This window comes from Vanrija albida (genome assembly GCF_041260175.1).
Source record: "Vanrija albida strain AlHP1 chromosome Unknown contig_6, whole genome shotgun sequence".
NCBI lineage: Eukaryota > Fungi > Basidiomycota > Tremellomycetes > Trichosporonales > Trichosporonaceae > Vanrija > Vanrija albida.
Genome location: NW_027191425.1, coordinates 1,238,978 through 1,250,753, shown reverse-complemented (window position 1 = coordinate 1,250,753; position 11,776 = coordinate 1,238,978). Strand labels below are relative to the sequence as shown.

Sequence of the window (11,776 nt, the reverse complement as noted above, 5' to 3'; positions counted from 1 at the left end):
GCGCTCTTGAGCGTGGCTGTTGGACGACTGGGGAAGAGTGTTGGAGTGAGCGTGTGGTTGCAGGAGAGCGTCACAACAAGTCGACCACCACCAGTCTGGCCGAAATGCAGAAATCTACATTGGGTGAGGAGTAGGTCAATGTGGAGAAATAATGACGTGGAAAGGCCACGTGGATGTCACGAGTTGTTATCACCAATGACGATTGACTGGAGCAGGCAGCACCCACCCCGCACCCGTGTTAGCAGGCCGAGACCGGTGCACCACAGCAGACAGAGCAGCCCACCCTCCGCCGCTGCCGCCGCCGCCGCCGCTACTTCATTCCACTCGTCGTTATCAGCTCGGAACATCTACGACTCTCCTGCCTCATCCTCCCAGACCACATCACTCTCCGTCCTGGTCTTGGGGTATTGAGTGTGGCCACTCTAGTTCCGACCACGCGACACTCTCCTCTTGTCGCCCTATCATCGTTCAACTTTCGAATCGAATCACACCCTTCTCGACCTGGCTCGCTCGGCATCCTAACCTGGGCGCCAGTCCCATGTCAAGCCCATCATGGCGTCCCAATCTGATGTTCTAGACAGCATCTTCGCCCGCCTGGGCAGCAAGTGAGACCCTCCCCACCTCTGCCTCCCAGTCTGCCGTGCTAACGACTCCCAAGAGCCGAGGATGTGCGCGTCCAGGCTGCGCAGGACCTCAAGGCATATGTGAGCTCTTGCCCGCGTGCACATCCGTAACCACTAACCATCTCTCCTAGATCGACGCGTCAAGCTTGGAGTCGCCTGGCGATGACTCGAGAAAGAACATGTGGAAGGACGTCTTCCCCAAGACGTTCGACCTGTCTCGCAGCAACTACTCGTATGAGAGACTGGGAGCCATTCTTGCCATTGGTAAGTGCGAAGTGGCTTGGTGGAATGGGGTATGCTAACCTGTTACTAGATAGCATGCTCGAGGCTACAAACAACGACACGCCTGACCGTGCCCTCCAAAACAATATCCGCCTCTATGGATGTGGGTTGCAGTGGCAACGTCTCGTGCTGACCACCTCCAGACCTGCGTCCCCTCTTGAACTACCCAGACTCTGCTGTCATGGTCTCGGCAGCCAGAGTGGTGGGCAACATGGTCCGCATTGCCGGTATCAACCTCGGAGAGTCATTCTTCACCAAGGAAGTGAACCAGGCTCTCCAGATGATTGACGGTAGGTCCAGCGCCTTCCTCCTGGTGCAGTAACTGACGAAACTCAGAGTCTCGCCAAGAGGTCGGCAGATTCAGCGCCGTCTTGCTCCTCCACCAGTTTGCAGACAACTCGCCTGGTCTCTTCATGCCCTTTGTCCCTCGCGTGCTGGACAAGATCTGGGTTCCGTTGCGTGACAGCAGAGTGAGTACCAGACCTGTGCCACGACTGACCCCGGCAGACCATGGTTAGAGAGCGCGCGTCCATGCTGCTGTCCGCGTGTCTCGATATTATCAAGACGCGTGAAACCAAATCGGGCAACGAAGTGTACCGCAAGATCTTCGAGGAGGCGAAGAGTGGCCTCCTGAAGGCGACTTCTGTGGACTCGATCCTCGGTTCCCTGCTTGCCTTCGGTGCCATGTTGCAGAACCAACAGATTGTGGGTTGCCAACCTCATGGAGCCTGTTACTAACAGTCCAGTCCATGGGAGAGTTCTTCCACAGCATTTGTGACATCACTCTCAAGTACCGTGACAGCAAGGAGACCGTGATCAGGAAGGCCGTTATTGGCTTGATCCCAAGCATGGCGACCTACGACAGCGAGGACTTTGAAGTCCACTACCTCCACCGCAGCATGTCTTACCTTCTACAAGCACTTCAAAGGCCAACAGACCGTGACATTGGTGAGTGGCGCCGGTGGTAACCAGATTATTGCTTTATCTGACAACTCGTAGCGTACATCGCGCTCGGCCACATGTCCGTGCAACTCGCGTCCAAGATGCGCCCCTTTATCGATGACATCGTCAAGATCATCAAGGAGCACCTTCGCCAGAAGGGCAAGAAGAATGCGCCTTTCGAGGCCCCCATCTTCCAGAGTCTCGCAATGCTCACGACCGCTGTCGGCCCGATGCTCACGAGACAAATGCACGAAATCCTGGACCTCATGTTCCCTTGGGGTCTTTCGGACGCGCTGTATCACGCGCTGGAAGTCATTTCAGGCCACATCCCGCCGCTGCTGCGTACGATTCAAGGTGAGCTATAAACGCCTGACCACGACTAATCAACCAGACCGTCTTCTTGAAACCCTATCGATGATCCTGACTGGTCACTCCTTCCGCCCTCTCGGCGCCCCTGCCCCTCGCGGCAAGACTGCTGAGATCACCCGTGACAGCGTGCTCCAGGCTTCGGGCGGAGGCCAACCACCGGAGACAATCGTGCTCGCTCTGAAGATCTTGGGCAACTTTGACTTCAGCGGTATGTTTTGTCGGCGACTGGGGCTCGCTGGCGCTCGCTGACCCTCCAGGCCACACACTCAATGAGTTTGTCCGCGAGGCTGCTCTGCCTTACCTCGAGCACGACAGCGCCGAGGTGCGAAAGGAGGCCGTCTTGGCGTCCACCCAGTTGTTCGTCAACGACCCAATCTGCCACCAGACAAGCAGCCACTCCATTGAGATCGTCAACGATGTCTTGGAAAAGCTTCTCACTGTCGGCATCACCGACCAAAGTAAGTTTTGGGACTGAAGGCGTTCCTGACACGGTAGATCCCTCCATCAGGCAGGCAGTCCTGGAAAACCTGGACGAGAAGTTCGACCGCCACCTCTCACAAGCCGAAGACATCCGTTGTCTGTTCGTTGCTCTCAACGATGAGGAGTTTAAGATCCGAGAGCTAGCAATTGGAATCATTGGTCGCCTGGCGCACTACAATCCGGCCTACGTTATGCCGTCGTTGCGCAAGTCGCTCATCAATCTCATTACCGAGCTGGAATACTCGACCAACAACAAACAGAAGGAGGAGAGCGCCAAGCTCCTGTGCCTGCTGATCGGTGCCTCGGCTGGGCTCGTCAAGTCGTACGCGTCTACCATCCTCTCGGTCGTCTTGCGGATCGCCCGTTCGCCCAGCACACCAGCTGCTGTCGCTGCATCGTGCGTGACCTGCATTGGCGAGCTCGCCAAGGTGGCCGGCGAAGAGCTCGTCCCCAACGTCAAGACCATTCTGGACCTTGTTCTTGAAATGCTCAACGACCCTGCTTCGGCCTCAAAGCGCGACGCCGCTTTGAAGACTCTTGGCCAGGTCGTGTCCAACACGGGTGAAGTGATTGCGCCCTACATTGAGCACCCCCAGCTTTTGGGTATTCTCTTCCGCTTCCTGAGGACGGAAACCTCGCAAGCGATCCGTCTGGAGACCATCCGAACGATGGGTATGCTGGGTGCCTTGGACCCCTTTAAGCACAGGCTCTTACATGGCGTGGGCGACGACCCAAATGCGGAGACCTCGGGCCCTCGCGTCACGGACATCACCCTGTTAATGAACACCCAAGGCCCATCAAACGACGACTACTACCAAACGGTGGTCATCAACTCGCTTGTCAACGTGCTCAACGATGCCAACATGAAGGAGCACCACTACGACGCTATCAACTCGGTCATGCTCATCTTCAGGACCCAGCGTCTCCGATGCGTCAGCTTCCTGCCTCAAATCCTCCCTGCGTTCCTTGGTGTTATCCGTCTGGGAAGCCGTGACTCGCAGGATGTCTTCCTCAAGCAACTGGCTCAGCTTATCACCATTGTCAAGCAGCACATTCGAAACTACCTCAACGAAGTGTTCGCCCTTGTGCACGACTTCTGGAACCCCAACTCGACCTTGCAGATCACCATCATCTCCCTGGTCGAAGCTATTGCACGTGCAGTGGAAGGAGAGTTTAAGGCATACCTTCCGCAATTGCTCCAGCAGATCCTTCGCTCGTTCGATGGCGACCTTGCTGCGCGCCACATCTCGTCTCAGAGACTTGAAACGCTCCTTCACATCCTCAAGGCATTCTATGTCTTCGGCTCGAGCATTGAGGACTATCTCCACCTCGTGCTCCCAGTGATCGTCCGCAGCTTCGAGAACCCAGCGGCTCCCCCTGAGCTTCGCAAGGCCGCGCTCATGACGACCTCCCAGCTCTGCCGCAAGGTCAACTTCAGTGACCACGCGTCTCAGATCATCCACCCGTTGGTGCGCACACTCAGCACTCCGGATGTCGAGCTCCGAAACGCCGCCATGGAGACGCTTTGCGTTCTCGTCCTCCAGTTCGGGCCTGACTATTCCATTTTCATTCCCATGGTGAACAAGGTGAGCCTAAACAGTTGGTGTTGATCAATGGTCGTGCTGACTCCATAGGCTCTGTTGGAGAACAAGATCGTGTGGCCCGCCTACGACCAGATGGTGACCAAACTGTTGAACCGCGAGCGTCTTCCCCCAGACCTCGGCCCGGTCGAGCAGTACGCTGCGGACGCCTCCACCGATGTTGCCGTGTCTGCTGAGCAACACAAGCTCCCGGTCAACCAACAGCAGCTCAAGGCGGCTTGGGATTGCTCGAATGTCACAACCCGCAAGGAGTGGCTTGAGTGGCTCAAGAAGCTTGGCGTTGAGCTTATGCGTGAATCGCCATCCCAAGCCATTCGAGCCTGCACCAAGCTTGCCGACCAACATCTCCCGTTCGCTCGTGAACTGTTCAACGTGGCGTTCGTTTCATGCTGGACCGAGCTGTACGAGAGCTATCAAGAAGACCTGGTCCACAACATCGAGCAGGCTCTTACCAACACGACAGTGCCTTCCGATGTCGTCAACGCCATCCTGAATCTCGCAGAGTTCATGGAGCACGACGAGAAGCAGCTGGCCATCGAGCCTCGCCTCCTCGGCGACTACGCCACCGCCTTCCACGCCTACGCAAAGGCGCTGCACTACAAGGAGCAGGAGTTCTTCGTTGACGCCTCGACTGCTGTCGTCGAGGACCTGATCAGTGTCAACCAAAAGCTGCAACAGAGTGACGCCGCATGGGGCACACTCGAGTACGCGCAGAACAACCTGCACATGACCCACGACGTTCTCTGGTACGAGAAGCTGGGTCGCTGGGAGGAGGCTCTCGAAGTCTGGAACGAGCGTGCCGCGGACCCCGACAGCACGACAGATGAGGCCACCATTGCCATGGGCAAGCTGCAGGCTCTGCACGCTCTCGGCGAATGGGAGGAGCTCGCCGAGTTTGTTCAGATCCGCTGGCCGAACGCAGCCCAGGACGAGAAGAAGCTCATCGCACCCCTTGCGGCGGCTGCTAGCTGGGCCCTGTACCAGTGGGATCTGATGGACGACTACATCTCGGCCATGAAGAACGACTCGGCCGACCGCAACTTCTTCAAGGCCATTCTTGCAGTTCACCGCAATCAGTTCAGCTCGGCCCTTCGGCACATCACCAAAGCACGCGAGCGCCTTGACGGCGAGCTCACGTCGCTCACTGGCGAGAGTTACGGTCGTGCCTATGAGTAGGTCCACTAGCCAGAATCAGAGACTAACCCACAGCGTCGTGGTGCGCGTGCAGATGCTGTCCGAACTGGAAGAGATCATTGCGTACAAGGATCATGCGGACCAGCCTGAGAGACAGGCGACACAACGCAAGACCTGGCAGAAGCGGTATGTTTCAGCGTTCCAGCAAGGTGCTGACCATCCAAGTCTCGAGGGCTGTCGTCGCGATGTTGAAGTCTGGCAGCGTATCCTCCAGCTTCGTTCACTTGTCCTCACTCCCAGCGAGGACATGGACACGTGGATCCACTTCGCCGACTTGTGCCGCACATCGGACAGACTCAACCTCGCCGAGAAGACGCTCACCTCGCTTGTCGGCAGCTCGTGCAGCAACTTAGATGCGGAGAGCAGGTCCCGTGCCCCGCCCCCCATTGTCTTTGCGTACTACCGCCTCAAGTGGGCTCAGGCAGTGCAGAAGAACTCGCGTGACGACCGCTACGAAACGCTCAACTACCTTCGCGACTTCACTTCTGCCTTGTCTGATGACATGGGTCTCGGTGCAAGGAACGAGGAGGGCCGCCTCATCCTGCCGGATGCCAAGCTGTTTGGCGAGTACACCAAGCTGCTGGCTCGTTGTCATGTCGAGTTGGGTAGCTGGCAAGCTGCGATGGGAGAGCAGAGCTTCACCGTGAGTGTGGCGGAGTATTCCGGGTGATCCCCTGAGCTAACATCGGTAGGCCGACCCCTCCATCGTCCTTAACGACTACTCGCTGGCAACCGAGCTTGACCCCACCTGGTACCAGGCGTGGCACACTTGGGCTCTGGCAAACTTCGAGGTCATTACGCAGCTCGAAGTCTCGCAACAGGGCTTGTCCTCAGCTCACTTCACAACGTACATTATCCCAGCGGTCGAAGGGTTCTTGCGGTCGATTGCTCTGTCACCAGGCAACTCGTTGCAAGACACTCTCCGTCTGCTCACGTTGTGGTTCACGTACGGCTACCAGCACGGTGTCAGCCAGGCCATTTCTCAGGGCATGACAACAGTCAATGTCGACGTCTGGCTCGAGGTCATCCCCCAGATCATCGCCCGTATCCAGACGCCGCGCATGGCGATCCAGCAGCTAATCGTCCGTCTCCTTCACGATATCGGCCGGGCGCACCCTCAAGCCCTCATCTACCCTCTCACCGTGGCCAGCAAGTCGAACGTTCACAGCCGAAGATCAGTTGCGCAGAGCATCACGGCGAAGATGCGCGAGCATTCGGCTACGATTGTCGACCAGGCAGAACTCGTCTCTACCGAGCTTATCCGCGCTGCCATTCTGTGGCACGAGCAGTGGCACGAGGGACTCGAGGACGCATCAAAGCACTACTTCGCCGAGCACAACGAGCAGGCCATGTTCGAGGTTCTCGAGCCCCTCCATGACATGATTGAGCGTGGACCAGAGACATTGCGAGAGACTTCCTTCGTCCAGAGCTTTGGTCACGAGCTCAAGATGGCCAGAGACTTCTGCAGAAGGTACAGGACGACGGGCGACACCAACGAGCTCAACCAGGCTTGGGACATCTACTACTCGACATTCCAGCGCCTCTCACGCCAGATCAAGCTTCTCAATGTCATCGAGCTGCAGTACGTTTCGCCCAAGCTCATGGCTGTGCGCGACCTGGAACTGGCCGTTCCTGGAACGTACCAAAGTGGCAAGCCTGTCATCGGTATCGGCTCTGTTCGCCCCACCTTCAACGTCATTACATCGAAGCAGCGCCCCCGTCGGTTCACCATGCTTGGTCGCGACGGCAAGGAGTATACCTTCCTGCTTAAGGGTCACGAAGATCTGCGACAGGACGAGCGTGTCATGCAGCTCTTCGGCCTGGTCAACACGTTGCTCAGCGCCGACCAAGAGAGTGCCAAGCGCCATCTCTTCATCCACCGATTCTCTATCACCCCGCTGTCGCCGAGTGCTGGTCTCCTTGGCTGGATCCCACACAGTGACACGCTTCACACGCTCATCAAGGCGTACCGTGAATCGAGAAAGATACTCCTGGATATCGAGAACCGTCTCATGAACCAGATGGCCGACGACAACTACGACAGCCTCCCGCTGATGCACAAGGTCGAAGTATTCCAGTATGCACTCGACAACACGACTGGGCAGGATCTGTACCGTATCCTCTGGCTCGGCAGTCGCAACTCGGAGGCATGGCTCGAGCGCCGAACAGCCTATACCCGCAGTCTGGCCCTCACATCAATGATCGGCTACATTCTGGGTCTCGGAGATCGCCACCCGTCCAACCTCATGCTCGATTCGATCAGCGGCGACGTTATCCACATTGATTTCGTGAGTCCATGGGGTTTCGGCCATGCTGACCACACCAGGGTGACTGCTTCGAAGTCGCCATGCAGAGAGACAAGTACCCCGAGAAGGTGCCCTTCCGTCTCACGAGAATGCTCATCCACGCGATGGAGGTGTGTGGAATCACGGGTACCTTCTCGCGCAGTTGCGAGGTTTCGATGGAGGTTATGCGCGACAACAAGGAGTCGCTCATGGCCGTGCTCGAGGCGTTCGTGTACGACCCATTAATCAACTGGCGTCTCACTGCAGGCGCCCAGCCTGGTGGAAACCGGGCAACACAAGACGTGGACGAGCGCCAGTACCCGGGTCGCGGCACTGGTCGCGGTGATGAGCGCGATATCCTGAACGGTGCGTTGGGTGTGACATTGCCATGAGTATGTGCTGACGCATCACAGAGGCCGATCGCCCGGAGGTCATGAACGACAAGGCGCTGCAAGTCATTGAGCGTGTGAGGAGGAAGCTCACGGGTCGTGACTTCAAGCCCAACGTCACGCTGGGCATCAAGGAGCAGGTCGAGGAGCTCGTCTCGCAAGCCACGAACGTTGAGAACCTCTGTGTGGCGTTTGTTGGATGGTGCTCGTTCTGGTAGACGAGGGAAGAGATTGGAAGAAGCAGAACAAAGGGAACAACGATCCCATAACACCATGTCTGGAATACTCTAATTAAATTGTCACAGTATCCGTCATTACATGCATTGATAGCAGCAGGCAGCCGGCTAGAAAGTTACATACAGAGGGGTTACAAGATCGACGAATCAGGAGAAGTAGACCTGCTGCTTGAGGAGCGGCTTGGGGTAGGTGGCGGCAAGGTTTGCGAGCTCGCGGAATGCGACCATGTCGACGCGGGCCTTGAAGACGACAAAGACTGGGGGTGTTAGTGGACGCCACGTCACGGTCGCTCGCTGCAGCTCACCATGCGTCGGGTCATGATTCGCCGTGCGCTCAGCCTCCTGGCACACGTCGAACCCGCCCGGGCAGTGGGCACAGCGGAACCACATGCCGCGGATCTGGTCCGAGTGAATGTCGCACAGCGTCTCGCGGTGCAGCACGTGCTTGAGGTACGCTGTCGGGTCGTGCGGGGAGAGCACGGCCGTGGCGGGGACCTGGCCCGCGCGGTTCTTGTACAGGAGCGGCAGGAGCGGCTGCGTGCTCTGCAGGGGGATGTGGACGGGCCGGTCAAACTTGAAGAAGACGTGCCGCGGGTCGTGGACGCGGTACGAGCGCAGCTCGCAGATCGAGCACAGGTTGTACGGCTCGGGGTCGGACGGGCAGTTGGCGCACTGGTACCGCCGGCCCATGATCCACTCGTTGCAGTTGGCGCAGCGCGCGTTGTGGTCCAGGTCGTCCCGTGGGCGCGCGGCCACCTGCTGCTGTCTCGTGGTGGAGGGCGTCGCCCGCCCCGAGTTGCAGAGCGCTGGCAGGCGGGGTGCGGGGGCGATGGCGCTGCGGACGCTGCGCCGCGTGGGCGCGTACACCGTCTCCGTGTCCTGCGAGGGGGACGAAGAGCGCGACGCCGTGCTGCCCCCCGGCGTGCGGCGCGCCACGGTCGACGAGTCCTGCTGGAACCACCTGTCGCGCGCGCGCCGGCTCACCGCCTCAACCTCGGACGTCGCTAACGGAATCGGGATCTTCATCATGATGTGGTCGGCTGTGTGCTGGCCGTCGCCGGACGTGGTGAGGCCTTCACACTGGATACACAGGTCCCACGAGGGGCAGACTGCGCAGTGGAACCGCGGGCCCACAATGTCTTGTAAGCAGCTGTGGGGTCAGTGGCTGTGGCCAGCGGTGCGGCTCACTTGTGGCAGAAGGCGCCGGGGTGTCGTATTGGCTGTGTCTCGGTGTGCCCGTTTCCGAGTGCTGTGCTGGTGCTGACCACCTCAAGGCTGGGCAAGGGCTTGTCGGGTAAAGATAAGAAGACGTGCACAGGGTGGATTTCGTCGACTTTTTGGTAGCCTGCGGGAGTGAGCTGCCGTCTTTCATTATGATATGTCAACTCACAAGAGCGGCACAGGTCGAACTTTGAGCACGAAACACCTGGCTGTCAGCTCGATCCCGCGCCCGACCCACATTTGTACCGGTTGTTCACCAGTGGCGTGTTGCAGATGGTGCACTCCGAGTCCTCTGCGTACTCTGGCGGGTCAGAACATTCAACACCTATCGACCCACCAATGTCCATCCAGCCTTCAGCCCCCCAAATCTTCTCGCGGAACGTATGCCGCAGCTGGCCGGAGCGCTTCTTTCTCTGCCCGTTGGCGTCGCGCTCGCCACGGTTCGCCGCCTTGGAGTGCGCGATGCCGTGCACCTCGATGCAGGTGGGGCAGAGCTCGTACCCGCGAGGCGTGGCGCGGTGGCGCGCCGGTGTGGGGTTGCCGTCGAGGTCGAACTGGATGGATCTCGGCGAGCCGGGGGACACGGCGCTGCCATTCGCCACGGCGAGCGAGTGCACGCTCGCGTTGGTCGAGATCGAGCCCGAGCGTGAGCGGCCGTCGCCGCCGCGGTACACCGTCTGGCTGCCCGTCGACGACGCGAGCGGGCCCCACGCCGTGCCCTCCGACGACTCGGTCGCGTCGCCGTCGCTCTGCGCGCTCGGGAGCCGCGGCGGCTCAAACGGCGCCTTGCCGACGGCATTCACAGTCCACAGCTCACCCTCGCCGCACTGCACGCACACGTAGCGCATGTAGTCTAGGCGCACGCCGCACGCCGAGCAGTCGGGCGCGAGGACCGGCGGCCCGGCCGGCTCGCTGCTCGGCGCGCGCGTCACCTCCTCGACCTCGGACGCGTCTGGCGACGTGCGCCGCCCACCAAGCAGTCTGGGCGACGTGAACCCCGCCGAACTTGGCCCGGCGTGCTCCATCGAGTCGAAGTCCGCCTCGGACTGCGAGGACAGAGACGACGTCTCGGTCTGGTACGAGTAGTAGTATCCTTCCTGTCAGCCATGCCTCCCGCTCCGGGACTCACGCCCTCGCGCATCCTGCACCAGCTCGATATCGCCCAAGCTCTCGTCGTCGCTGTTCAGCCCCTCGTCGTCTGAGTCGAACCGCCGCGTGCTGCCGCGCGCGCCCAGCCGCAGCCGGGGCATGCGGTTGGCGAGCTGGCTCTGCTCCCGGAGCCAGCGGGACCCGAGCTCCGAGTGGCCCATGAGCGCCGGCGCACTGTCGTCGTAGTATGCGTTCTCGCTCCGCCCCCGGTGGCGCGAGTAGCTTGCTGCGCTCGCCGCGTCGAGCTCGGACGGCGACGCGCGCGCGCGGCCCAGCAGCACCGTGCTCGGCCCCGAACTCGGCCCGCCCGACAGCGTGCTCCCCGGGCTCGAGAGGCGCATCGCGCCGATCCCGTCCGCGAGATCCGTCGTGATCGGCGGAACGGCGCTGTACCGGCTCGCCCGGGAACTGCGGTACTCGAACGAGCTGCGCGAGTCGGATTGCGCAGCCGACCGCTCGCTCGAGTGCCAGGAGCGCTCGGAGGTCCGGAAGCTCGCAATCGAGCTCGTGTCGCTCAGGCTGGGCCCGTCGTACTCTACTACCACGTCGACGCGCATCGAGATCTTGGGCGCCGCTGGCGGTCGGCCCGCCGCGCCGGCCGAGTTGCCGCCCTCATCGTCGCCAGAGGCAAAGTACGCAATAGCGTCGGTCAGGTCGGCCTCGCTGCGGACGTGGTACTCCTCGCCGTCGTCGTCGGTGTAGGTGAGGACAAAGGGCCAGGCAGAGAGGGCAAAACATTCTTCCACCTGCGGGGTCAGCAACAGCCAAGATATCACACCCACCCGAGTGCGCAGCGACTCTAGCCGGCAGCTCGCCGCCGAGGGGAAGTTTACGGGGCGCGTGGAGCCATCGTACCCGCACCGCACGACCAGTGGGCGGTGCGGCCGGCCAGGTATTACGCCGCCTGGTGCCGGCCTTAGCATTCTGAGGTGTGTCTAGGTGGGTTGGGCAGTTGCAAGATTGAGATGGTGCTGCGCAGCACAAATGAGACAAGCAGGCGCCTGC

General features: G+C 60.1%; 2 protein-coding genes across 2 annotated transcripts; one reads left to right on the top strand and one right to left on the bottom strand.

Moving 5' to 3' along the window:
* Positions 1-552: 552 nt before the first annotated feature.
* Positions 553-8,383, top strand: TOR1 (phosphatidylinositol kinase-related protein kinase tor1; the record flags this gene model as incomplete). The annotated part of the gene is made up of 18 exons (XM_069356263.1): positions 553-605; positions 659-704; positions 755-887; positions 937-1,008; positions 1,049-1,195; positions 1,242-1,375; positions 1,413-1,610; positions 1,652-1,853; positions 1,905-2,201; positions 2,239-2,424; positions 2,474-2,674; positions 2,712-4,282; positions 4,331-5,469; positions 5,507-5,617; positions 5,657-6,134; positions 6,184-7,779; positions 7,818-8,142; positions 8,190-8,383. 18 exons carry the CDS (start codon positions 553-555, stop codon positions 8,381-8,383), a joined length of 7,083 nt encoding a protein of 2,360 aa, XP_069206104.1.
* Positions 8,384-8,548: 165 nt separating this feature from the next.
* On the bottom strand, positions 8,549-11,694 carry Q8F55_007843 (uncharacterized protein; the record flags this gene model as incomplete). The annotated part of the gene is made up of 8 exons (XM_069356262.1): positions 8,549-8,658; positions 8,707-9,551; positions 9,590-9,746; positions 9,792-9,827; positions 9,861-9,923; positions 9,960-10,715; positions 10,752-11,517; positions 11,554-11,694. The coding sequence occupies 8 exons, from the start codon at positions 11,692-11,694 to the stop codon at positions 8,549-8,551; spliced, it is 2,874 nt and encodes a 957-aa protein (XP_069206103.1).
* Positions 11,695-11,776: the final 82 nt, after the last annotated feature.